The following is a 26,148-nucleotide window of genomic DNA, read 5'->3' on the forward strand; positions in this document are numbered from 1 at the left end:
TTTCCCAAAATGCAGCACCTCGCATTTATCTGAATTAAACTCCATCAGCCACTTTTCAGCCCATTGGCCCATCTGGTCAAGATCCTGTTGTAATCTGAGGTAACCCTCTTCGTTGTCCACTACACCTCCAATTTTGGTGTCATCTGCAAACTTACTAACTGTACCTCTTATGCTCGCATCCAAATCATTTATATAAATGACAAAAAATAGAGGGCCCAGCACCGATCCTTGTGGCACTCCACTGGTCACAGACCTCCAGTCTGAAAAACAACCCCCTCTGTCTTCTACCTTTGAGCCAGTTCTGTATCCAAATGGCTAGTTCTTCCTGTATTCCATGAGATCTAACCTTGCTAATCAGTCTCCCCTGGGGAACCTTGTCGAACAACTTACTGAAGTCCATATAGATCACATCTACTGCTCTGTCCTCTTCAATCTTCTTTGTCACTTCTTCAAAAAACTCAATCAAGTTTGTAAGACATGATTTCCCACGCACAAAGCCACTTTTTTGAGCGTAATTTCCTCAGTGACCCAATCCAAGAAACCACAGCCCCAGAGGTGAGTTTCCTCAGCAATGAATGGACTACCCTCAAAAAGCCTCTGACCAGAAGTGCCCAAGATACTTGGACTGATTGTGCCCACCACCTATCCCCAAAAAAGAAACAAACCTGGCAGAAGTGAGATGAAAATGCTTGGAAATAAAGTAGTCACCATTACTTACTGAGATTCTAAACTCGTCATTTAAAGTCTAAAAGGAAAATTCAAACTTCTTTCTCCACATTAACCGTATGATTTTTCCACTTTCATCTTATTTTCTCAATGTTCTTGCTAATGCCCACACCTCTCAAGGTGGATGGAAGTTCAGGCCACATAGTCTCCAAGCATAAATACCCTTACACGTCCTTCTTACTAAAGCAATCGAAACCTGTCTTGAGTCTCTCACCACAAAACCATTGAGAATTAATGACAGGCAGACTGCAGGACAGGTCAGATGATACCTTTCATTTACCACAAATTTAAAGCTACTGTCCTAAGACATCTTTTCAAGATTGCGTTTGTAATGTTATCCACTATATTTAGGCCCTTGACAATTTTGTGCAGAAAAGCAAATAAAAAATTCCTCTGTCCAAAGAAAATAACCAGCATCTAATCCAGTCTTCCCTTGGAATTAAAATGTTCCTTTCCAGGCAATATCCTTGTGAATCTCATTTCAGACTGATCAAATATTTTCTGTAATTTGATAACCAGAATACAGTCCTCCAGCTGTGGTTTAACTGATGTTTTACACAGTTCTTTCATAACCTGACTGCTCTTATACCCTATACCTTGGTTAATAAAAAGCAAGAGTCATTTCTTTTCTTTCAAGGGTTTTGATTTTCCCAAGCATAAATATTTGGAGTTAAGGCTTCTCTTTTTGTTATTTCTCTATTTGCACCCAAACAAAGTTGCATTGTTTGCCAATCTTTCTTCATCTCAAGCTGCATTGGATCAGTGAGACCAATTTGATAAAAGGCAATTCCACTTTATCCAAATGAATTCTTCCATACAGTTACTCCATTAATCAGCCTGAATGATGCAGCACATTCGAAGTGAATGCATCATGGAAGTCCCTAACTCATTGGGCCATTCTTCTGGAATGGGCTTTTAAGAGCGAATTCATTCACAGATCCCAGGTATTTTGATGGAAATGTTTCCTCAACCACTTTATCTCCCTGCTCTGCTTTCTCAGAGATTTGCGGACTGTTTTAGGGGTGCACGGTGGCTCAGTGTCCAACATTGCTGCCTCACAGTACCAGGGACCCAGGTTCAATTCCAGCCATGGGTAACTGTCTGTTTGGAGCTTGCATGTTCTCCCCATGTCTGCATGGGTTTCCTCCGGATGCTCTGGTTTTCTCCCACAGCACAAAATCTACCTTGTCTGTGGAAGAGTCTGCAGGCTGTGTACACACTTATTTGTCACCTCAAAACGCATTGACAGGTGTGAAAATAAATCATCCTTGACCTCGAGGTACTACCTAAGAAGGAAACAGACAGCGGAGAGTCTACATGTCACAGTTAATAAATAGAGTCTATAAAAGGAATTTCCATTTAAATTTCACAGTTCTTGCACCTATGTTGCATACTGTTGAGGTAAATTATTCTTGAAGAATTTGCCTGTGTTTGAACAGGTTAGAGTGAAGTTTTTTATGTTTAAAGTCACTGTAAGTCATCCTATCACAAGAAGGTAAAAATCCAACAGAATGTGCCAAAGAGGATAACAATACAATTCTACATGAAAAATTATTGATTTTTCACAGTCAAGCAAAGCACACTATGCTGATAATGTAATTAATTCTTCTTACAGGCTTTGCAGTCAGCTTTCCACATATATACTTGTGTAAATGACTGACAAAAGCACTTAATACAGGGAGAAAGTGGTTTCCAATTCCTAAAATGTCATTATTAAGTTGGTCAAACAAAGATATTCTACGAAATGTCATACTAATAGTTTTTACCTTACTGGACAACAGTGGACATTCTGTAAATGGTGCTGGTCCTCCATTGTGTTCCCATATCTTGAATATCTCAGTGACCCAGTTTATCATTCCTGCCACAGAATCTGGACTAAATATTCAATAAAGGAAATAGTATAATTTGTCAGAACTACAAAATGCATTGTGTCATAACCAATTTAGCAACCATAAATAACGAACATACTGTGAGCTTCAGAAGTATTTGTAAGTTTCTAAGATGGCCTTGTGCATTATGGGATTGACCAATACAGATGTGAAATGGATAAGGCCAGAACTTACTGAATTCAGGGAAAAAATAGCCCAGGTGCAGGGCTGAACATCACACCATGAGTTTGTAATGCTGAGTTCAGTGAAAGGGGAATTTGGTGAGAGGGGAAAAGGAATGGTCTTTTCCCTCTTCATTCTCTGTCTTGAGTTGTTTACTACCAAATCATCATTCAATTCTTCACACAGTACTGAATTTCCCACATTAACAATCCTTCAAATGTCCACTCTATCCAGGTCTCTCAGCATTCTGAAGTTTCAATATGAACCCCTCCTCCCCAACTATCCTTCTAACTCCATTGAGTATAGACCCAGTGTCCTCAACTGCTCATCATATGACAAGCTCTTCACCCCTCAGATCATTCTTGTAAACCTCCACCATACCAATGGTTCATTAGCAGTGTTAATCTTTACATTTGTGGTCAGGTTGATTTTATTTTTCAAAACTCTTTGTATTTTTGGCAGTGTTGTGCTCATGTTTACTGTCTCCTTAGCATGTTAGTAACATTGTACACAAGGAGAAAAGAGAATGAACAGATTCCCATATTTTCTCAAGTATGCTTCATTTTTCAGATTAGTATAAACCAAGGTCCAGTTTCCAATTAATCCTATCACAGAATATTATGCCAGCAAATTCAATACTTTTGGAATGTTGCAAGTGCTCATATTTCTAACATAAGAGATATAACACTAAAATTGGGAAGGGCCACTTATTTAGATTAATTTGACATTCATCTGTATTTGGATTATAATCTAACATTTCTGCCTTGAAGCATTCATAGTTGAAGAGTCAAAGCACTTACTGGTCAGCCCGTTCAGAACAGGAAAGAAGTAGCTGATCTTTTAAAGTTGCTGAAGAAGTAAGGTCTTTGATGCTTGCTTGAGGGGGAGAAAGGAGAATTTGTTTTTACAATGGCAAGATCAAAATTATTTGTTATTTCAATCAATTTCCTTTCATTTATACATTTATTACATAATAGTAATAAACTGCTAAATGTTTTCTTCTCATATTGTAATATGAATTTCTCTATTTCAAGTTTTTAAAGCAAAGTAAACAAAAATTAGCCATCAGGTCAGCCAATGGTTGATTAAATTTTGGAGAGCTCAGATCATCATTCACTGCAATTATCTTGAAAAATATTCTCCCTAGAGTAAGGATGGCTACAGGCTATTTGCAAGACAATGTTCTCCACTGATGATACAAATATTAGTGAATCATTCAAATAATATTCACATTCAAATCAAAATTAATTATCATTGCAGTGCACTGACAGCACTGCTGGTAAACAGGAAAGAAGTGTTTTTCCCAATCAGTCAGAGAGAATGAGAATAGTAATTTTCATCAAATGAGCACACTCTATATACTTCAACATAAAAAGAAAATAATTGGGTTTGCATAAGTCAAGTAACAAATAAACATTCCCACTTATTTCAAAAGCTCCCTAGTGAAATTATAATGTGCACATTTTTCACTTTACTTCTGTTGAGAGATTTGTTGGAGATTTGGGATATCTGGTCGGCATGGACGGGTCTATTTCCATGCTGTACATCTCTATGACTCTATGACCCTAAATGTGAAGATAGCTTATAAAAACTTCAACATGTTGAAGAATAAGTTGAAGTACATTGAAAAAAAAGCTCATGTATCTAAAGCAGTTTCTGCCAGGACCAGAACATTTAAATCATCAGTAGTATGTTTTTTTCTCGTTTTATTATGATGATATTTTTCCAAAGAGAAATTTCTCCTTATTATTTCTGTTAGTAATTAAATTATTAACATTTCTTACACAATTGTCTGATAGACAAGGATATAGAGAGAGACAGGCAATGATAGGTTCCAAACTCATCGCAAAATAATTCATTCAACATTCATAAAGATCTCAGAAAAAAGTCACAAAACAATGCTGTTTGGCATGGGACTTGGTAACTTAGTGATGTCAGACCCATGTCTTAGCCCCTCCTTTACCTGCTGATAGATCGTGGGAAATTACCAATAAGTCAAAATTTACAGTCTTTCTTAGTTCTGCCAGACCTCCACTTTGTCTTCTGCAGTTCAAATTCCAGTCTCCACCCCATAGCAATGTCAAAAAGTGTGGTCATCAGGAATGTTCCTGATGAAGAGCTTATACTCAAAAAGTCGACTCTCCTGCTCCTCGAATGCTGCTTGATCAGCTGTGCTCTTCCCGTACCACACTTTTTGGCTCTGATATTCAGCATCTGCAGTCTTCACTACCTCCATAGCAATGTCAGATCAAAAGGTCTTTCCATGCTGACAAACTCTAACAAGCCTTATCCGATTCTATGCAATTTTTGGAAAACCCTTCCAGATCTGCCAAGCCCTGACACCATTCCAAATACTCCTGAAGTAAGATTTATTGCAATGCAACCAAACTATCCCATTTGCAGGTAAATTCCATTCCCTACATTGTACTATAATGTACAGTGTTTGTGTGGAAACTGGCCACCCACATCCATGCTAATTACAATGGGATTGTATCTATCAGCATCTTCCAGCACTGTCCTTGTCACAGCACACACAATCCCTTGACAGTCATTTCCTTAAAAAAAAAGTTAATGAATGCCTGTTCCATTATGGGCATATCTGAGACATCTACCATGCCAGTACTGCTAGAAATCTTGTTACCTACTAAAATAACTGCACAGAGGCCAGGTTCCATCACCAAGTCACCCTTTATTTACCAGAACACTGGCTGTGGCCAGCCAGCTCAGAATCAGTCCTCAACTGAAGAGATTCTAATCTCCTCATCATACTCGTCAGCCAAGGCTTTCCTGATTGGCCCAGGTGAACAATCCCAATCAAGAACCTCGTACTCAATGAGGCCTACCAGGTCCCAAACACTACATCTGAAATACAAAAGAAGCATACCTAGCTCAATCCCTCCATTAAAAGCCTGTCTGTTAGCCCCTCTAGTGACTGGTCAGTATGCTTCACTTGACTCATGGATTTGAGTGCCCCACGGCTAAGGAATTAAAAATTCTCAGTGTAGGTTTCCACTTCAAGTCAGTGACTTTGGTTGAGGTGAGTAAAGGCTGCTTCCTCACAAAAAGGTCTCTGGAGACTCTGCCATATCTCTCAAACCAGGTAGCATCAGGAGGTGCGTTTCGAGTGCAACCCGAAACATTGACTTCTGCACTTCCTGATGCTGCCTGGCTTGCTGTCTTGTTCTAGTCTCTTGCCTGTCTACTTTGGATTCCAGCACCTGCAGTTTTTTTGATCTTTATATCTCTCAAACCAGCGTGTTCAGTTCCAAGTAGTTTTTTTCCAGGCATTTTACTAGATAATGAAAATTAGTAGGACTGGAATGTCCACATGATATCAAATCTAATATATCAATCATTATTCATGATGTTTGTATGCCATCATGTTAGTTATTTTACAAACAATACGGGACAAGATTGTGGATTTCAAATCCCAAAGTCCTGTAATATCATTGGATAAAAGAGGAATCTGACTTCTTAAAGTCATTCTAAGCAGTCCTGACGTTATTCGCTATATATCAAACCACTCTGATAAACAGTTAATCGGCTGAAACACTGAGCAACAATATTGGTAGATCTATTGATTTAAAGGATACATTAAACAGAATGCTTACTGCCAATATTAAGCAGAAAAATACAGAATTTATGTCACCATTAAGCTTTCAAATTGAATCGGCAAACATCTATTATGGAGTTATCTTGCCGAAATGATGTCACTCTCAGACTACTAAATTCTAACAATCCTTATAATAAACTTTAAATAACAAAGCAGCATGAAATTTCGAAATTACTGTTATTCCTGATTGGTTAGGAGTGACAGTTGCAAGTGCAAGACAGAGGCTCAAAATTTTGAAACCTGTGTCTTAATCTGAAGCAACAAAGGAAGCACACAGCTTCAATGTAATTTGCTGTGTGTTGTGTTGCTAGGCAACCCTCAGACTCTGTCTCAATATTTGTGGGGTCAAAATGTGCTTTTCTTATTTACTCAGGCTGGTGATAGTGTGATTTTCTTTGCATTGTTTGGCCACAGTGAGCCTGGAGACTCTCAGTACCACATTCATGTACAAGAATGTTGTAACACTTTGTTGAGGGAATGCTCGAGCTAACTGGTGCAGTCTCTGAACTATCTTACAGATAAAATATTATTCAGTTGAGAACAGAATAGGGAATCCCAGAATTATACACTCAATTTAGAGAAAACACAATTAATGAAGCATCGTCTAATTATGTGGGAAGTACAATATTTAATGATTTCTGAAACATTGTGACCCAGAAGCCAGAAAACTAAGCAAAGGACATTTGTAGTAAATTGTGAGAGTTAACATTTCTTAATGTTTAATTTTCATTCTTCTGCAAGAAAAAAATCAATGTAATGTAATGCTGTTCTCACATATGGATATTGGACAAATTAATTAAGGGGCTGAACAAAGCTAATAGTAAACAGGGATTTCACTCGATGGAAAGAATTTTGAGAATGACAGCTGAATTCACTTTGTGTTAGAACTCATTACGATTCAGTAATTAAACTCATTGAGTTTCCTCAAAAGAGCTCAATTGCAAACATTGTACAGATAACAGTGGCAAAAGCACAGGTGGCTTTTGTGGCGTAGTGATAGCATCCTTACCTCTGAACCAGAAGGTCTGGGCTCAAATCCCATCTGCCCAGAGATGTGTTACATATTTGAACAAGTTCATTAAAAATAATTAAAACCACAGCCTGCTGGAATGCCACCCCGTGAAGAAATGCATGTTTAATAATTATAAATGTATTTTTATATATATGAACATATACAGTATTGTTTAAAATAGCATTTTAAAGAAACACACATTGTGCATCAGAGTAACAGTAAGTGAGGAAGAACCTGCAGTAAGGAGGGTGCAAGATCACTCAGAGATGTTCAAGGTTTTTGATCAATTTACTTATATGTTACTAAAAGAAATAAGGGATAAGAGGGACATATCATGGGAAACGGGAAACAGAAACTACTCACAAGGACTGCCTCCTTTTAGAGGGCAGAGTCCTGGAAGGCCAGATACTTAAAGAGAGCTCACATTAGAATCATACAATGTATTATTTAAGTCAATTTTCTTTGATTCCAAGCAGAGCTCCCATATCCTTCATTTTACAAAAGACTGCCTAATCAAACCTTTGTTAATATCACAAGCTCATCATCCACCTAACTGTTACCTGAGCTTTTATAAATGCTTTTGCCACCATAAGATTTAACTATTCCAATGCCATCCATCCATTGATTACTCATCCTCCATAAACTTTTAATTGACCCTATGCTCTCATGCAAACGTCTTATTCTGTCCAAAATCACACTCATCCACCACCCCTGCGCTTCTCTTCAAAATCGAACTGTTCAACAATTTCACTTTTCCTTTTCTGTTCTGAAGCTTATGACGTATGAGACTTGAAAATAAAAATGTTGTTCCACTGTCTGACTAACAAACTTTGTCTGAGAATTTGCTGAAGAATCCTATGGTAATGCAATTGAAGGTTCCTATTTCCGTTAGTGAAGATAATTGTTCTCTTTATGATTGTGGTTGTAGACTCCAGGTTTGATTTTAACCCTGTGTAAGTGAATGGTTTTTAAACGGTATTAAAATTGCATTCATACAAGTCTTCATCCAGCAACTGAAGGCATAACATTGCTATAATCTCTGGGGTAGCACTGTGCTCTGAGTCATTAATGGTCAGAAAACCTAAGTAAGACTTTCTATGTTTAGGTACCCTGGAGAGTGAGTACTGACATTAGGAAACTAATGTCTTCTGAGATGTCACACTGTAAAATCCCGAATCTATTCTCTGTCATATCCTCCTCCTCCTTCTCTTCATAACACAAGAATCAATGAATTCCAACTGGGAAATCTATTTTCCAAGTTCACAAACGTATTTTCTCAAGTGTACACAAACCTATCAGGAGAGATCTTGAGAGCAATTTTCAAAAAAGAACCAACCAAAAATCAAAACAGATAAAGTTCAAGTTTCTGTTGCAACATGCAAATAATCTCCTCAACATATTATCCAGCTCCAGGTTGAGATCTCCTGCTTTCATCACCACAAAAGTAGTGACAGTTCTCTATCAGGCCATGCTCGAGATGAAAGATGGAGAGAGATTGTGTTGGGTTATCTGTCATGGCCAACTGTTCACAGTTGGCAAGGGGAATTTCAGATGGGTAACAATACCAATGGGACAACTTGTCAATTGACCGTGTTGGTGGCCATTCTTTGGGTGTAGCTATGAATGTAAATCAGATCACTGCATTTTATGCTTCATACATACCCGAAAACAAAGACGTTTTCATCGGAAAATCAAGGTAAACTGCATTCATCAAGGAGCTGATGCGAAATAGTATTGTCTCCCTCTGTATTCCAGTTCCAGAAACAGTGTAATATGTTGCTTGTACGTTTTGAAAAAGAATGACGGTGATTTCTGTGTAGTGTTTTAGATTTAATTCTCTGAAATAACATTCAGATAATCTGACCAAAAGCACTAAAGATAATTAAAGAACATGGAAACTGTGTTAAACTACTCCACTGAACTATTTTGACCAGTGTAAATGTAGCTGAATGTTAGGACCAAATGTGTAACCATATCAAATTCGAAATCAGGAGCAGGAGTAACAGCATCAGCAAAGAACCAGTGTCAAATTACATTTTGTATTTCATAACTTCATCAGCAGGGAACATGGGTGTCCCAATGGTGGCAGTAAATGGAGTAGACTTGATCTCGTGTGTGACAGAAGTGATATTGTTTTTGTCAGTTACTATTAGTGTTACAGGACGGTCCTGGCTACTACTTGTTCCTTCTTTCATTCTCTGGAAACACATCAGACTGAAATTCTCTTATCATTAGTCAATTACAATTTCTATCTAATTTAGAATTTGAATGCCTGATCATTTTGTTAAAATCTCCACTTGAGAATTTTTATCCCTTTGTTCAGGTGCTATCCTTCACCTCGAATAAAGCAAATTGAATTACAATGTAAATAATGTCTGCACTCATTGCATATACACTTTTTTTTAAAAGATGCCTAAGCTCATCTTTCACAGTAATACTGGAAATGCATATAACCCCTACAATAAGTGCATATTAAATAATATTTAAAAGCTGTGTTCAGCCCAATCATATTATAAAATTGTAAACTCTGTAACAGCCATCTCTGCTCCGATTATACGTATCTTTATTTAAAATGTCAATTGAGTAGGCCAATCACTCAATTTAGCAATATACTTTTCTTACTTGTAGTAAACAAGTTAGCATATGAAAGGAAAATATGCCGACAGGACCTCATTTAAAGGCTAACAACTTGGTGGTTAAAATGCCCAATACTGCCTCATTAATTATTACCAACAATGCCTGACTCTTCTTATTGAAGGCATTAATAATTACAAACACAATCTAATTCAGTACTAAATGTAATCACTCACTGAATGAAATGTTTTTATTAAATCCAATTATAAAATTGAACAGAAATGGTGTGGGAATATAACGTTTGTAGAGTTGAGTATGCCAAGGAGACAAACTGTATATTGTACCACATCATAGCGTGTGACAATAAATTAAGAAAATGAAAATGACTCGTGGCAGTTTTCTGCAGAATGTGCACCTGAACTGTCCCAAAAATTGTTACATTTTATTTTTAGTTGGGCATTATGGTAAGAAAATTAAAGCAGAATCTTCAAAGAAAAGAGATGTATATTTATTAAGGAGTAGCAAGTTAATCAATGTTGTTTTAAAATTGGCAAATAAATGAAGGGTTTAAGTGGCTTAAATGTTGTGGGACAAAACCAACAAAACATTGACTTAATTGATTCAAATTTTCCTGGAAATGAGATGGTGTTGTTCAGTGACTTGGAAACTAATTTCAGATATCACGTTTTTCCAAACACATATAATTTGTTATGTTTCGGCGAAACAATTTTATTTTATTATGAACGAGAGTCTACAGTCTAGAGTCTAGAGAAGTACAGCACAGAAACAGTCCCTTCATTAACCCACTTAAATGTTGCTGGTATAAGAAAATTATTTTTAAGAAAGAAATCTACTAAGTTATTGAAGCCACTGTTTTTAAACTGCAAAGTGAAGTCTTAAAATATATTAGAAAGAGACATCTTTTTCATCATTTTCTTTCTGACTTGCTTTTATTCATTTTCCAAAAACATTCAATAGCATATAAACAACTGGGACAGCACATCTATTTATGCGAATTTTATTAGATTCAGTGCTTTTTGTTCAAGACATTCTTCAAACTTCACTATGACAACATTAGATCAAACTGCTTTAGTTATACAATAGTAATGGCTTTGCTACACAGTCTCTTCTGCATAGTATCTATTAAGTATGCAGTCTGCATTCATGATAACTGTTAAAGTTTTCTGTATTTTTACAACAATGGATGCCTAACTTACTTGAACAGCTCAAAGATATCAACAGTAGCCTGACCTCAGATCGCTGTCAAAAGAACAGAACTGAATAAGGTAGTAATACCATTTTTAAAGGTTCTGCCAGTGTTTTCCCTTAAGGGCTTCATAGATACTGATCTATTTTTTATTGCAACATACATTCTTCAACCGAAGGAGTTTTGGTTTTAGTGTTAGAGATTAGGAAGGTAAAATCTTGAGAGAAAATTGCTGTCATGCATTTAATATTATTTTCCCTGGTCTATCCCTGGTTAATGTTTATGCTTTGTTTTATCTTTATATAACTTGTCCTTTTTAAAATATAAAAAGGTAGGAGCCTTTCTTCTTGATTAAAATACATAAAATCTGCATGATATTCCTCAATTGCCAAATTCTTCAAAAATTCCAAATTAGCATCTTGCTGTATTCAAAGAAATTTAAATGTCACAATGTACTTCTCATTCATGGAAAAATCATGAATCCATTATATTGCAAATATTTTCTAAACTCTCTATATATGATTTAGATACTGTATTTGTAACTGGTAAAACCAAATCAAGTGTTTCATGAAAGGGTTTAATCACATTATAATCTAACAGTTTACATTTTTATAATTACTAACTGCACAGATCCTACATCACAATCCACAGTACACATGATCTAATCATTGAGACATTGAAATAGACACAAGTAAATTATTGGAAATAACAATAAGGATTTCACAGCAGCAACTGAAGGTTAGATTGCATCCGTCATAACTAGAAATTAAAAACTAAGATTAAAATCCTAACATAGTACCAACATTGAAGTGTTTTTAATATAAATTAGTTATTCAATATCAGTTTAGATTTTCTAATCTCCGCCACTGGAATGGTATTAGGCTTTTCCAAGGAGTTGGAATATCCATATAGAATGTATTTTATTATAATTATTTTTACCTTAAGACGAGATGTCAGAGCTGCTTCCACTGGACTACTTTTAGCACTTAAGATCATTTTGAACTTTTGAACTAAATGGACTAATTTCCGTCGAACCACACAACAGAATACATACAATAAATTAATGCTTGTTAACAGCCACCAAAGAATATATGAAGAAATCCTCAACTTATTAATAATTGTCTATGAACCCCAGATGTTAATATCTATAAAGATAAAAAAAATACAGAATTCAAAACTGCCACTGCTGTCCAACTAGCCATTCAAAAAGATCATACTCTATCCCAAAACATTGTAATATTCAGTCACTTCTTTCACCAAAAAATGTTCAGCTTGCTTCTACTAACAGTATCTGATTTCACTTTCTTCCTCAGAGATCTATTTCACACTCCACTAACTTTTGCATGAAATAATTCAATCCAAAGTGTCTACTCGTGTTTATATTGTGAATGGCGTCCATGTCCGATTTCAAATTTGTAGTTCCACCAAAAATTGAATAGGGTTCAGTTTATCGAAGTTCCTTAGAAATTTGAAAAAACCCTCGAGACATGCTTTTCCAATGTAAAGATTTCACATTGTTTTAACATCTTGACTAGCAGAAATGTCTATTCTTTGTAAGTGGTTGAGTATCCTTCCTCTCCATACCATTCAAGTCAGATTGTCTCCTTTGCAAAATAGTGTTGAGGTTAGTACACAGGACTGCAGTAAATTACTGACCTTTCCAGGCTTACCTTTTCCCGAGAAAAAGCAAAGTATTGAGAATGCTGGAGATCTAAAATGCAAAAAAAAAAGTGTTGCAGAAACTCAGCAGATCTGGGAATATCGGCAGAGGGAGAAACAAAATCAACATTGAGTCCAATGGGACTTTTCTTTGGAACTGCTGTTTTGAAGGAGAGTTATATTGGACTCAATATGTTAACTCTGTTTCTCTCTCCGTAGCTGTTGTCAGAACTCATGAGTTTCTACAACGTTTCCTATTTTTACTCATTATTTCCCTGCTTAGTTTAAATTATATCAATTTGACTTTGTTCCTGAAAATCTTCCATGTTTTCAATACTACTGTCACATACCATGCTAATGGTCCCAACAAGTTGTTACCAGGTTTCCATGATCCCATTCATGCATTGGGTTCAGTTGTTTATCTCATGTTTACAAAATCTAATCAGTTTTCACAATTCAATTACTTTGCATTGGACAACAGAAAACATCTGTTTGTGTTTACCCCAGTGTGAATCTATTCAATCTCTAAATTTTCTCTGCATTTCCTAGAGCAGCAAACCACACCTCCAAACCACCCTTTCCTAAAACAAAATTCAAAAAAGCATATGGATAAGCAGTTTTGTTTCTGACCTTCTTCCAAAGCAATTTTTCTCTATTCTTGTCTGACTCCATGTTTAATATCATCTATCCTGGGTCAAACAAATTTTAATCCAATCCCACAGCTTCCCCCATTCCACATCTCCTCCAGCCATATAACTCTTGGAGATGTACACACTCCCCAAATTTTGATTCAAGCATCCCAATTTAAATCATCCAACATTGGTATTCATATACCAAGGCCTCAAGCTCTAGAATATTCTCCCTGAACTACTTCACTTTCCTTCTCACTTTCCTCCTTTAAAATGTTTCTTATTTGATCAAATATTATGTTATCTACCCTACTATTGCCTAGTAAGGAGCAAGTGTCAATATTTTATCCCATATTGCTGTTGCAAGGAAGGTTTGTGATGTTTCCGTCAATTGAAGGTGCAATATAAATATATATTTGTTCTTGTTGTACTACTATCCACCTGTCTTTGATTCCATGTAATCACTGTATCTTGTTCTTCTCACACCATCTGTATTTGCACCATTATTTCCCACATCTCACTACATACTACAACTACTACTCATACTACAAATGATCCCACCGTGACTCAACTCCTCATGAGGATGTTCCACCCTTCTTCCTTAAAGGGAAGGAACTGTGCAACATGAGCTCAGGGGAAGGACCTGCCTGCACACCTGTCTCATGTGAAAGATGGCATAATAGTCAGCACAGTATGACTGAAATTATCGTCATGGTGAATGGTAACCCACGAGAGTATGTTGTACAAAGTTTATTCACACCGCGTCCTTTATTTCCCCTTCTGATTTCTGTCTCCCTCTGCAGAGTCTGTGTGAAAAATCTGTATCTGCTTTCACTAGCCTTGCTCTGATCTTTCTTCCTATTAAAGTCCAACCTTTGTACTTTACCTTCATTTAAAGTTCTCAGAATGTCACTTCAAAAAATAAATGACCGAACATGGCAGAATCACAGAATGGCGATCCATATTGGAAGGTCAGCTTCTACCTCTCAAACTAAAGTTGTTAGAATCTTCTTCCCAGGAGCATTAGGACGGGTTGCTATTGGACTTCGTGTTAGTATTTGTAATTAATTGGTGGTAAGACTCATTGGATAGGATGGAAAGGAAACTTCAGCAGTAAAGACGGAGGTTATAAGGATTGGGTGACAAACCTTGAAAAAACATAAGTTGAAAACCAGTCTGTTTTAGATCGAGTTATTCAATGTGTTGCCAAATCTAGTTCAAATTGATGGTTTACAACCTCCTCTTTCTTTATAAAATGAATTTTTGAAGTATCAATCTAATAGCCTGTAGATGAGGGCTTGTTACACAAAAATGCTCACAATTCAGCCAAATTTAGTAATGTCTCTGAGCAATATGTTAACAATCTTAATGATAAGAAATCGAGGAAAAATCACATGGAAGGAATATTAGCTGCTTTTCAAAATCTTAGGATTAAAACACATTACAAAAGGTCTTTATGATGCATAGAAGCTATGCTATACCATGTTACTGCTTAAACTTATCTTGTGACTGATGACTGAAAGAAGAAAATTTCAGCAGTACCTCACACAGATTATAATGGTTTATGATTAGATTCCCTACAGTGTGGAAACAGGCCCTTCGGCCTAACCAGTCCACACCAACCCTCCGAAGAATAACCCACCCAGACCCATTTCCCTCTGACTAATGCATCTAACACTATAGGCAATTTAGCATGTCAATTCACCTGACCTGCATATCTTTGGACTGTGGGAGGAAACCGGAGCACCCGGAGGAAACCCACGCAGACACGGGGAGAATGTGCAAACTCCACACAGACAGTCGCCGAGGCTGGAATCGAACTTGGGACCCTGGTGCTGTGAGGCAGCAGTGTTTATTGCATTTTATACTATTTTTAAAAATATTCAAAGCAATTTGTAGATATAATTATTTGGAACTCAGAATAATAACATGAAAAATTATTATTACAGAGAAAGATGGTTTGGGACTCCACAAATTATTCACTCTACTTCTCATTTCTTGTAAATATCCATAAGTCCATTTTAGTAAATACTTGATAAGTAAAAATTTCTGTGGGGAATTTTCTTATCTTTTATTCAAGTCTGTGAATAACACACCACCCCCATTCCCAATAAAATCATCCAATCACCAACCAGTTAGCTCACCAAGTGGGCAATTTCTGGGTAAATCACAAGCCTTGATATTGGCGCCCCAGGCATCTGATGTTGCTCTGGGTCATAAAGTCTGCCAGGTGATTCCTAGTCTTCTGGAGGTTCAGTCCTTGTTATGCTTTCTCATGAGGGTTGCACAACAAGGGGTTCAGAATGGTCTGATGTGAGGGCAGGAAGTGTTTTGTGAGACCAACACCTTGCTCAATATTCTTGCCTCCAACTGCCTCAAATTGGAGCAATTGAGGATCACCTCATAGTCTAATATATCCCACTGGATTTCTCTTCAGGGAGCTAGCTACTTTTCTTGCCTTTCAGTGAGTCAGGTAATCAGAAACATGACAAGTCGAAACTTGCACGTGGTCACTGATCTAGCATTTAGGAGCATAAATCGGTAGTGGGCCAAGAAAGTCTGCCATGAACTCTCTCACATGCATCTTAAATCAAAGCTCATAATGGTCGCAGTGGTCGGTTTGATTTGACTGCGACTGGGGTTGTGCTTTTGTATAAATCTGAGAATTATGACAAACAAGGCTACAAGTACAGCTCCATGGTAAATCAAAATTTTAATTTGTGATCAAACAGTGATCTATATACAAAATCAATTTTTAAGAGGTTGGATTTTAAACTAGTGGCATATCAATGTAGGTCTATTCTTGAGAAGGGGTTTAAAAATTAATGAAGGTCGTCTTTCCAAAATGAGGATTTTGATCTCGCTTGTGTCAGATAGCAGACAACTGCATAGCCTCCTGAAGTGTTAATGGAAGTTGTTTTGCTTTATATTGTGTAGGGTTACAACAAAAAAGAGAAAACGTTAGACCATTAGATATCGCAGAGTTTGATGTGACAGTTTTTTTTATAATTACCTGAAAAGCTTTGGGTGAAGTTTGTGGAGGTTGTGTCTGAAGTTAGATGCAAGTATAATCTCTTCTTTTTAAGAAATAAATCACATTCATTAAAAAGTGTAGTTTATGGAACTTCCAGACCAGAAATATTTCATTTATATTCTGCAGATTATTAAAAGATTGAGAGACTGATCAGTTTTGTGAATATTGAAAAAAAAATGACTTCACTGGCCACTGAACTAGAACTAAGGAGAAACTGTTAAGTCAAAGCCACAGATTGGCTAGGCAAGAAATCTTTCTGGATTTTGAGTAAATTTAAAGTTATGGTGTTGGGCAGTAGTTGGGATTTTGTTTTACCATGTGTTTTGAGATCTTTCAAACTGTGCTCTCTGCTTGTTTTAGTTTTTCATCTTCAATGTCATAAAATTCGCTTTTATTGTTAAAACCTTTTGTCCAGACTTGTGCGCTTTTGTATCTGTGAAAGACTGCTACAGCATCTTCTAAAATAAAACAAAACATGATCTATCAATTCAGGTTACATTCTGGGATCTGACTTGTCCAATATTAACATCAGCAGGGATCATCACAAAATAATTGAAGGAGAATAACTGTTTAAATTGTTTACTGTGAGTTTAACTAACTTGAATTAATACATTTAACATTTATTATTGATGAGGTTAGATGAAGAAGAGGAAAGGAGTACGAACAGCAGCTCACCGTACTAAATCATCTATTTCCATGCTGTAAAAATATTTTAATATTTTGTAACTGTAAATGTTTATTAAAATCAAATTTTAACTGAAATATTCATTCAATTGAGAAGCTTCACATTGTCAAGTCATTGGTATCCTGGACCATTAAAGCATTCAATTCATGAGTAAGAAAATTAAAACTGTGAGATGCTGAGGCCAACTCAATTTCAAATGGAGATTTTTTTTCAGATAATTTGTGTTATGCAAAACATAATGTTGCTAGTCATGTTTATTGTCAACATTGCCAAATGGTCTGTTCATTCCACCTTTAGTTATTTGTAGATTATAAAATCCATAACTCAAGAATTGTAACTATTCTGCTTGAATTGTATCATATTAAATTATACTAAATTCATTTTTTAGAACAACTAAATAGAATAAAGCACAATGTGCACATCTACATTCTTCTGGTTGTCCAAAGTTGATCTTTCACGATGAGTCTTAAACCCATTCTGTTAGAACATCAAATGTTTTTCAAGTTCCTCTTGGACTATATAAGACAAGCTGTTTACATGTTTAAGATTTTGCCACTTTTTCTTTGGCCAAACTTTATAGCATTGGTAGCAAAGACAATCTCTCAAACACATTATCTGAGAAAAATACTATACTTTGGCTGATAAAATCTGAAGAGAAGATATCAGTTTTAGAATGTGCCATTTATCAACTTCATTCTGGAATGCAATAAACCGATATGATAGAATTATGCAAATCAAAGAAACCAGTGGGCGGATGAAACTGGGTAACCTTGACAACCACAGGTGCACATACCCAACTGCAAACCAGCTGTCAAGATTCTACATAACATAGATAAAACACTCAAAACCTTGTGGGTTGTGGGACGGCAGAAGATAAAATGATTAGTCCAAAGAACACCAGGGAAGCTATTATTTAAATATGTGGAGAAATTAGAGGCTCAGCTGAAAAGTAGAACAAATCAATTATGCTGTCTAATTTCACTGTTTAAATCTCAAACCATCTATGATCGGTTGTACAATTTAAGCCCCCTTATCAGATCAGGGATTCTTGTGGAAGATTGGTCCTTTCCGACCCAATCTGACCATGGTTATATTCATTAGATTGAAAAAGTGATACTCCCTTCTAGTCTGGTAAGTAATATTCCTTAAAATATGCAAAAGCAAATATTATCTTTTTCACTCCCCTGTTTCAGAAGGAGTGTTTATTTTCCAGCTTCATATTCTAACGGGAATATCTTTTGTTCCTCCTACTGGAATTGTTAAGACTAGAGTGTATCAATTTACTAAAGGAGCAATATTTCTTCTCTTTTTCCATTCTGTTATTTTGTAATGAGCTTGTTTCATTGAAATGCATCATCCTTCTTTCTACTTTAATTAACAAGGCACCAAAATTAACCTTACAAGAAGAAATAATCAGTCTCATTTTGCTGTTGACTCACCACCTATTTTATCTGAAGATTTGTGTTCTCATCACTTTCCGTTACAGATAAAAAATATGCCAACAATTATTTAATTTTCCACTAAACCAGGCTTAAAATTCTTGAAAAGCACTCTTAATCCAATAAGGTCAATTGAATTGAATTATCTAAGACTATGATTCAGAAAATCCAAAGAAGTGGGAGAAATTCAAAAGTGAATTAACTTTAAAATGATAGTGACAAGATCTTAGACTGGTCTAAGATTGAGCACATATTCCAAAGAAGAATGTGAAACAAATATAGTTGGATTAATAGAACATTTGTCCATAAATGCAAAGGAAAGAGTACTGGATGAAAAATAAATTTTAAAAAGTAATTAACTAAAAATGCTTAATTTTAAGACTGGAAGGGGAAACTCATGAAGTATTGAAAAATGTAGTTCCTTTATATCATCATGCCTTCAAAATGTACTGATTTAAATCAATGTATAATGAAGAATTTTAAAATTTACGCAAATCCACAGTCAGATGTTGAATGGGATGAAATGATACATTTAAAATTTTCTTCAATATTTATTGACATATTTAAGTTTTACAATGAATCCATAACAGAATTAGGACTTCTGAACATTTTTTAAAAGTTTGACTGAGATTATAATCTGGAAAAAAAAGAGCTTCCTCGTGATTCAGTTCTTTTGTTCAGTAAATATGATCCTTACAAACAAGTACATTTCCAAATTTAATCCCAGTTACCCACTGAGTTCTAAGATCTCTGGTAAAACTGCATTAGGTGATAAAAAAGACCTTAATACCACTTGAGGTAGCAAAGGACCATCACTTAGATATCAATCCATGCTTACTACCCAGTGTCACCCACTTTGAATGTGGAGTGAAGACACAAACCAAGCTTGACTTTGATGCCACAATAAGGCTGAATAAGCTGCTGACATTTTTGACTTGGGTGTGAATAATGGTTCAGTAGGCAAAGGTCAGAAGAGTGATTACTTTTTATGATATATTCTTTCATGGGATGTGGGCCTCACTGGTGAGGCTAGCATTTGTTACACATCTTCATTGAACCTCAAACTTGGTGACTTGCTAGGCCATTTTGTAGAACAGTTAAGAATCCACCATTCTACTCTTCCTCTGGAGTCATATATAGGTCAGACCCAGTAACGACAGTAAATAGTGAAGTAGATGGGCTTTTACAATAATCGATAATTAGCTACCCATCATTACTAAGGCTAGCTTTCAGTTCCACTAAGAAGTCAACATCTACAGGAAAAAAAAGGCAATACATTTGCAATGAAAATGCAACCAAAAGTATCCGCTTATTACAACTCTTATAACAAACAGTGAAGAGGTACAAATAGAACTGTAAGTTTATTGACAGACCATAAAATTTAATCAAATCTAAAAATATCTATCAGCTATGACATTGTTTCCTCAAAGATTAAGTAATTTATTATGTAGTCACACCAATTGATAAACATCATTCACTTATTTTTTGGAAGATTCCTGGTCTTGGAGGCTGGGTCAGTGGGTAGATCCACCTTTCGGATTGTAAATATAGAGGTATGAAGAAAAGAGTCAGATTTTTAAACAGAAAACAAGATATTGCCAGAGTTAAAAAGAAGGATACAAGAGGGAATTTAGGTGTTATTTTAAGTCATGCAAGAGCATTCATTGCTTTCATATTATTAAGAGGAAAGATGAGTATCAGAAGATGAGAAATAGAAGTATCAACACAAAGGCAACAAAGAAAAGTAAAGAAGTGCTCAGACTCTAACGTGTGCATATATTTGCAGAGGAAAAGAGATCCATGTACATAAATAAATAATGATCAAAAGGAATAATGGTGATGCAGATGATCCCAAATTTTGTACATTTCATCCTGTGCGATATCAAGATCTTCAATATAGGGAGAGCATGCATGGTTCCTGAACAATTGTTTGCCAATCGCATATGTCAACCCAAATTTGAACACTGAAATCCCAGGAGCTCAGCTCTACCAGCAATCCCTGTCAAACGACTGTTCTATTTCCAACACTATTTCAGTTGTTTTCCAAAGGAATGTCTTCAAAGAAGTCACAATTGTTTCCAAATTCTTAGAATCATTTTTGTCCTGCAGATTTACACCCACTGGGAGCTAAATTAATGACTGGGACACACTTCAGTTGTGAGCTGCCAGTCACCTGAGGGGAAGGATAATTACACCCTTTCAGGCTGAACTTGTACACAGATCCCAGAGTAACTGGCAACTGTTACAATACTGGTTTCTACAACTTGAAAACACTAATAAGCTTGATTAAAGCACTGACATAAATGATTTTAATAGAAATCCAAAAATACTTAACCTATGGAGTAACAGTGGGATCTATTTGTTTAGCAGTTAAAAGCATATTGATTAAATTTAACGAGGAAGAAGATCTAAGTGTTAATTATGTTTCTGAGAAGCTCTGAAGAATATTTCCTCCTTCAAGTGCATTATATATTTACATTTTTGTACATTTGTGCACACTTCAATGCCATGCTTCATTGTAGATAGATTTAATTTAGTTTTTCAGTTGCTACGTAACTTAATTTCATTAGCTAAGACCTGTTGAGTGTATTCACTGTTGTAGGATGCACTTGAAATGAAAAGATGCTTCCACTTCCCAATTAACAGAATAATTTCCTTTCAACTAAAATGAATGTTATTGAAACCAATTAATGTGGACTGGAAAATCTCTCATTAATGAGGGGAGTGTGGGTGAGTAAACAGCAATGAAAAGATGAAATTAGAGAAGAGCCTCTTCCTGTTGGCCTGGAATAATTACACGCTTAGTTGACTAATTGTCTGGTAAAAAGCATTGCAGTGATAGTAACAGATTGCCACATTCATTAGGCTGCAAAAGGCCACCTGCTGCAGGGCCTCATTTGCTTCCAGTCTTTATACATGTGTTTATCCCGTGGGGTTGATATGAGGACATAACATTAGCTGTGAAAGGCAAAGCAGCTTGCCAATATGCTGCAATATTGTGTCCTTTATGCAAAATACACGAGCTTAATATGTCAACTGTAATGAATAAAACAAACAGTAATAACTCAGTATGTAACAAAAGTGATCTCATAATATGACATTACAGTTTCATTTTGTGCAGAGATTAATCATTTTGCAACCAAAAGTTGTTGTACTTCCAATTGTTGTACTTATGAAGTGTATAAAACTTAGCCCAAGCTAGAGAATTTCTCAAAAATAACTCAACTAGTGAAGTATTCTGCTGTGGTTTTGCTGTTAAATTTTGAATTTGAGTGCATTATATTACAACGTGGCACCTAAATAAAATGATCATAATTTTGATTCAAAGATATTGTTTAACTGTATAGTTTCCACTACATAGAAGCTATGACTCAACTGACTATGATCTAAAATTATTGACATCCATTAAACAGCTTAATGTAGTAGGAGAGTAGGACCCAAGGGCATAGGCTCAAAGGGGTGACCCTCTAGAACTGAGAGAGCAGGAATTTCTTCAGCCAGAGAGTGGTGAATCTGTGGAACATATTGCCACAAATGGCTATGGAGGCTAAGTCATTGAGTGTGTATGTTCTTGATGAGTAAGGGTATCAAAGGTTATGGGAGAAGGCAGGAGGATGAGGTCAAGAAACGTACCCGCCATATTCGAATGGTGGAACAGACTTGATGGACCGAATGGCCTAATTCTGTTCCAATATCTTATGGTCTTAGAATCTAGTTAAAGAAATGACTGAGGATGTTTCTTGTCTTTTATTTGACCTAAAACTCTAAAACTCAGTGGATACTGTACTGAAGTCAAATTGAAATAAAAATGAAGGAGAGTGATTCCCTCGCTTATCACTGCAACAAATCTGGACCATTTCACTCCTCCAAAGTTTGCTTTGTGTATTAAAAGTTGATTGCAGCAAACCCAATCCAATCCTATCACTCAGTGGATTTTGCATGATTTCATATTTCTCCAAATGGTTTTTCTGAACTCCTTATTTATCTCCACTGAAGCCACAGATGCAACCGTTTCAATTAGATCAACATATACTTCAATCTTATCATAATGGATTTAGCTTTTTAATTACATTCATTGCTATTGAACCATTTAACAATACTTTCACCTGCTCACCATACTTATCTTACAAATAATCTCAAGCATGCCCAAGAGTGCAACACTCTACACAATGCAGGCCATGTAAATTCAAATACCCACTCCATGGGGATGTTATTGATGCTACCATTCAAACAGCATTCAAAGAATGTTGAATTATAACACTCTAGTAAATATCAAATCATATGTACACATTCTGAGAGCGCAAACTTCCAGTAGTAAAGAATTTTAAACCCATTTTAATACTTGATTCTTTATGAGTGCTAACATTTCATTTTTCCCTAAACTTCTGATAAAGACTCACAGGCTTAGATACAAAAGAACCAGATTGTCGAGAGCTCCCTTGTGTCAGCTGGAAGCAAGCAAATGTTGGCCTCCTTCTATACAGCATCAAACAGACGCATCTGCTGTCACCTTTCTTTCTCTTCTTTGGTACCTGGTGAACCCACAGGGCTCCAAAAGATGGGCCTGAATGTTAGGACAAATGTTTTGAGTCATTATGTTTACTTATTGTTTCATTTATAACAGCACTATGCTTTTAGAAAAATAGATAAAATCTAACGTCTACAATTTCAACATTAAACGCTTCTAAATTCAAAGTGGTTTGTCAATAGCATCTTGTCAAACATGATGTTTTAATATTACAGAAATTAAGCATATCTAAGCTCTCCCATAAAGAGCTAAGATTGCTATTTTTAAACTGATCTGATATTGTTTTCCTCCAAGGTTTCATTTGAATTACAATATATCTCTATATGCATATCTTGTCTTCCTTGTCAGATGATAGTTGTGACAGGACTCTAGAGTGTAATTTATTTGACAATGGGCTGACTTTTTAAATGGTTATAAAGGAGAGACTAGAGGTGGATGGTCTGGAATTTCTTGTCACTAGCCAGTATTATGGTCTCCCACCAAAGTCCCACCTGCATCATTTTTTTCAATCCCAAAAGAGCAAGGTGCAACAGGTGTCCATCCATGTACAGTCAATTAAAGGATCTATTCCTACTCATCACAAAAAGACTATAATTTTGTTTGCCCCTGCTGAGGTCTAAACAAAGCAAAGCGATGGAAGTCTCCGCCAGGCAGCAGAATGTTCTAGAGATTTTGGTGATGGAGGAGATGTGGTCAGCCAGCAAGGAAGCACACAGTTCATGACAACAGTCGGGCACCTCCACTTTGAAGCATCATCTCTCACTTCCCTCTATAGTGGCAGCTCACAGCACTGATGGGGAGTTGCAGATCTGAGAGTCCCAAAGCCAATTTCTGTGTGTTCTCAAACTTATCTTTCCTCCCACTGGTGTGATAAGGCCCCACAAATGAAAATTAAGACCAGCATGTCTTGCTATTTAACATCTACATCCAATGTAAATATCTTATTGGATTTAATTTTGAAAACAGGAGCTCCAGTGTAAGTATTCCAGCATTCAGTATGATCAGGTATATTGATTGTATTGCTGAGATGCAAGGTAAAGGCATAGACAGAGAAAAAGTCCAGTTACTTCTCCACAAACAGAGGGGAAAGAAGTGAGAGTTCAAAAACTGCATTGAAAAATGCATATTATGTCAGCTGCTGGCCTTTTCTTTGATAAGTGTGAAATGTAATGCTAAATAGAAAGGATTTTTTAAACAATGAAAAACTGTAAAACAAGTTATTTTCCTGTATTCTTTTAATTTCACAGCTGTAAAAACAATAGATTTCTTTCAGCAGAATTCACCATATGAATAAAATAAGGATAAAAAAAGTAAGAATCAAAGGTGAAACAGAGACCAAAAGAAAAATAGAGCTGAAATGAAAATGCCAATTGAGAAAAGTTTGAGATAGGTTCAACTTTTTACATTCCCATTTAAATGGATACAAATGTGGCAAGTGCAGGCGAGCATACAACTGGATGTGATTTAATGTAAAAGCAAATAAATGCACAGTGCACCTTAATTACTGCACCAAAAATGCAAATATTTAAGTCATAATGGGGTAGACGTTTGCTTTCATCACTGGACAGAAAACTGGAATGAGCAGAGCTGCACTTCCATTGCACCCTGGTTTCCCTTTACACTGAATAGAAGACACATTGGAAGGGAGTGGCATTGCTATTACTTTCTTCCCTAGCCCAAAGACTAGCCAGAGCATTAACACTCTATACTGGATAAACAGAAATTTCCTCCAGTTAAAAAAATTGGGAAGACTAATACCAATGGTTACTGTTCCCACTACAACTCTTTTAATTCTTTCCCTAGTTACTAACTCCATCCCTCTACCAGCTACAGTCCAAGAAAAAATAGAATGTTTAAGTGTTATGTATTCCCCTAGATGAGTTTCCCATCATATATTCACATCATCATTAAGACTGCTGTGAAATTGCAGAAGTAACATTAATTTACCTATATCCCACACTGCCTAATTCCATTCCTGAAACACTGCCTGACTTTATCCCGGCCTCATCTAATCTGCTCTTGGTACCTTTATTCATGCACTTACACTCAAACTCACCCTAGCCTGTAACCCCGATTGTGCCCAGAACAGCTTCTGGACAAGAGATGTTGTGATTTCAAATCATTGTTTTCAAGTCCCTCCTTAGCTTCACCCCTCCCTGTATCTGAGAGGTCCCCAAGTCCTGCAAGCCTCTGTAATATCTGCACTCATCAAATTCTGTCTCCTGAGCATCTCTGTTTTTAATTGATTCACCACAGGGAGCCATACGTATATCAATCTGGTCCTAAGCTCTGAAATTCTCTTCCTACACTTGGCTTGGCTTCTCCACCTCTCTTTCCTCGTATCTTCCCAAGAAATTGTACACTGACTTCAAAATATGTGTAATAAATTTTTGAAATGTATGGAAAAGCATAATTTTTAATGAAAAATAGAGTGCTGTAGAACGCACCCTGAACACAGTTTGGGCTTAAGCTCAGCACAGATTGTGATTGAACTTGGACTGCTGTTTAAATTTAGATTTTATCCCTTCTTATGAAGTTTGCTCTTTCAACATTACTTCAAATTACAGCCAGATACAGCATGCAAAGAGTCTGTGAGGAGGAATAGGTACTTAATAGGGTGCAGTCAGTGTGATGGCTGAAGTGTGTCTATTTTAATGCAAGACGTTTCAGGAATAAGGGTGACGAACTTAGAGCATGAATCAGTATTTGGAACTATGGTGTTGTGGCCATTATGGACACTTGGATATCACAGGGGGAAGAATGGTTGTTGGATTTTCCAGGGTTTAGATGTTTCAAAAGGAATGGGGGGGAAGGTAAAGAGGTGGAGGAGTGGCATTGAGAATCAGGAATAGCATCACAGCTGCAGAAAGAGAGATCTTCGAGAAGGGTTTGATTACAGAGTCAGTATGGGTAGAAGTCAGAAACAGGAAAGGAGCAGTCACTTTATTGGGAGTTTCCTACAGGCCTTCCAATAGCAACAGAGACACAGAG

At 36.3% G+C, this 26,148-nt stretch overlaps 1 protein-coding gene across 1 annotated transcript in view; it reads right to left on the reverse strand.

The window, feature by feature from the left end:
* LOC122555878 overlaps window positions 1-26,148 on the reverse strand; it is a 204,313-nt gene that overhangs the window by 163,509 nt on the left and 14,656 nt on the right. The window contains exons 2-3 of the mRNA XM_043702112.1: window positions 3,578-3,653; window positions 2,493-2,601 (exon numbers count right to left, since the gene is read on the reverse strand). Of these exons, the coding sequence (XP_043558047.1) occupies window positions 2,493-2,601; window positions 3,578-3,653 (185 nt within the window). The remainder of the gene's footprint in view (window positions 1-2,492; window positions 2,602-3,577; window positions 3,654-26,148) is intronic.

Source organism: Chiloscyllium plagiosum, chromosome 13 (genome assembly GCF_004010195.1).
Source record: "Chiloscyllium plagiosum isolate BGI_BamShark_2017 chromosome 13, ASM401019v2, whole genome shotgun sequence".
In the NCBI taxonomy this organism is placed as follows: Eukaryota; Metazoa; Chordata; class Chondrichthyes; order Orectolobiformes; family Hemiscylliidae; genus Chiloscyllium; species Chiloscyllium plagiosum.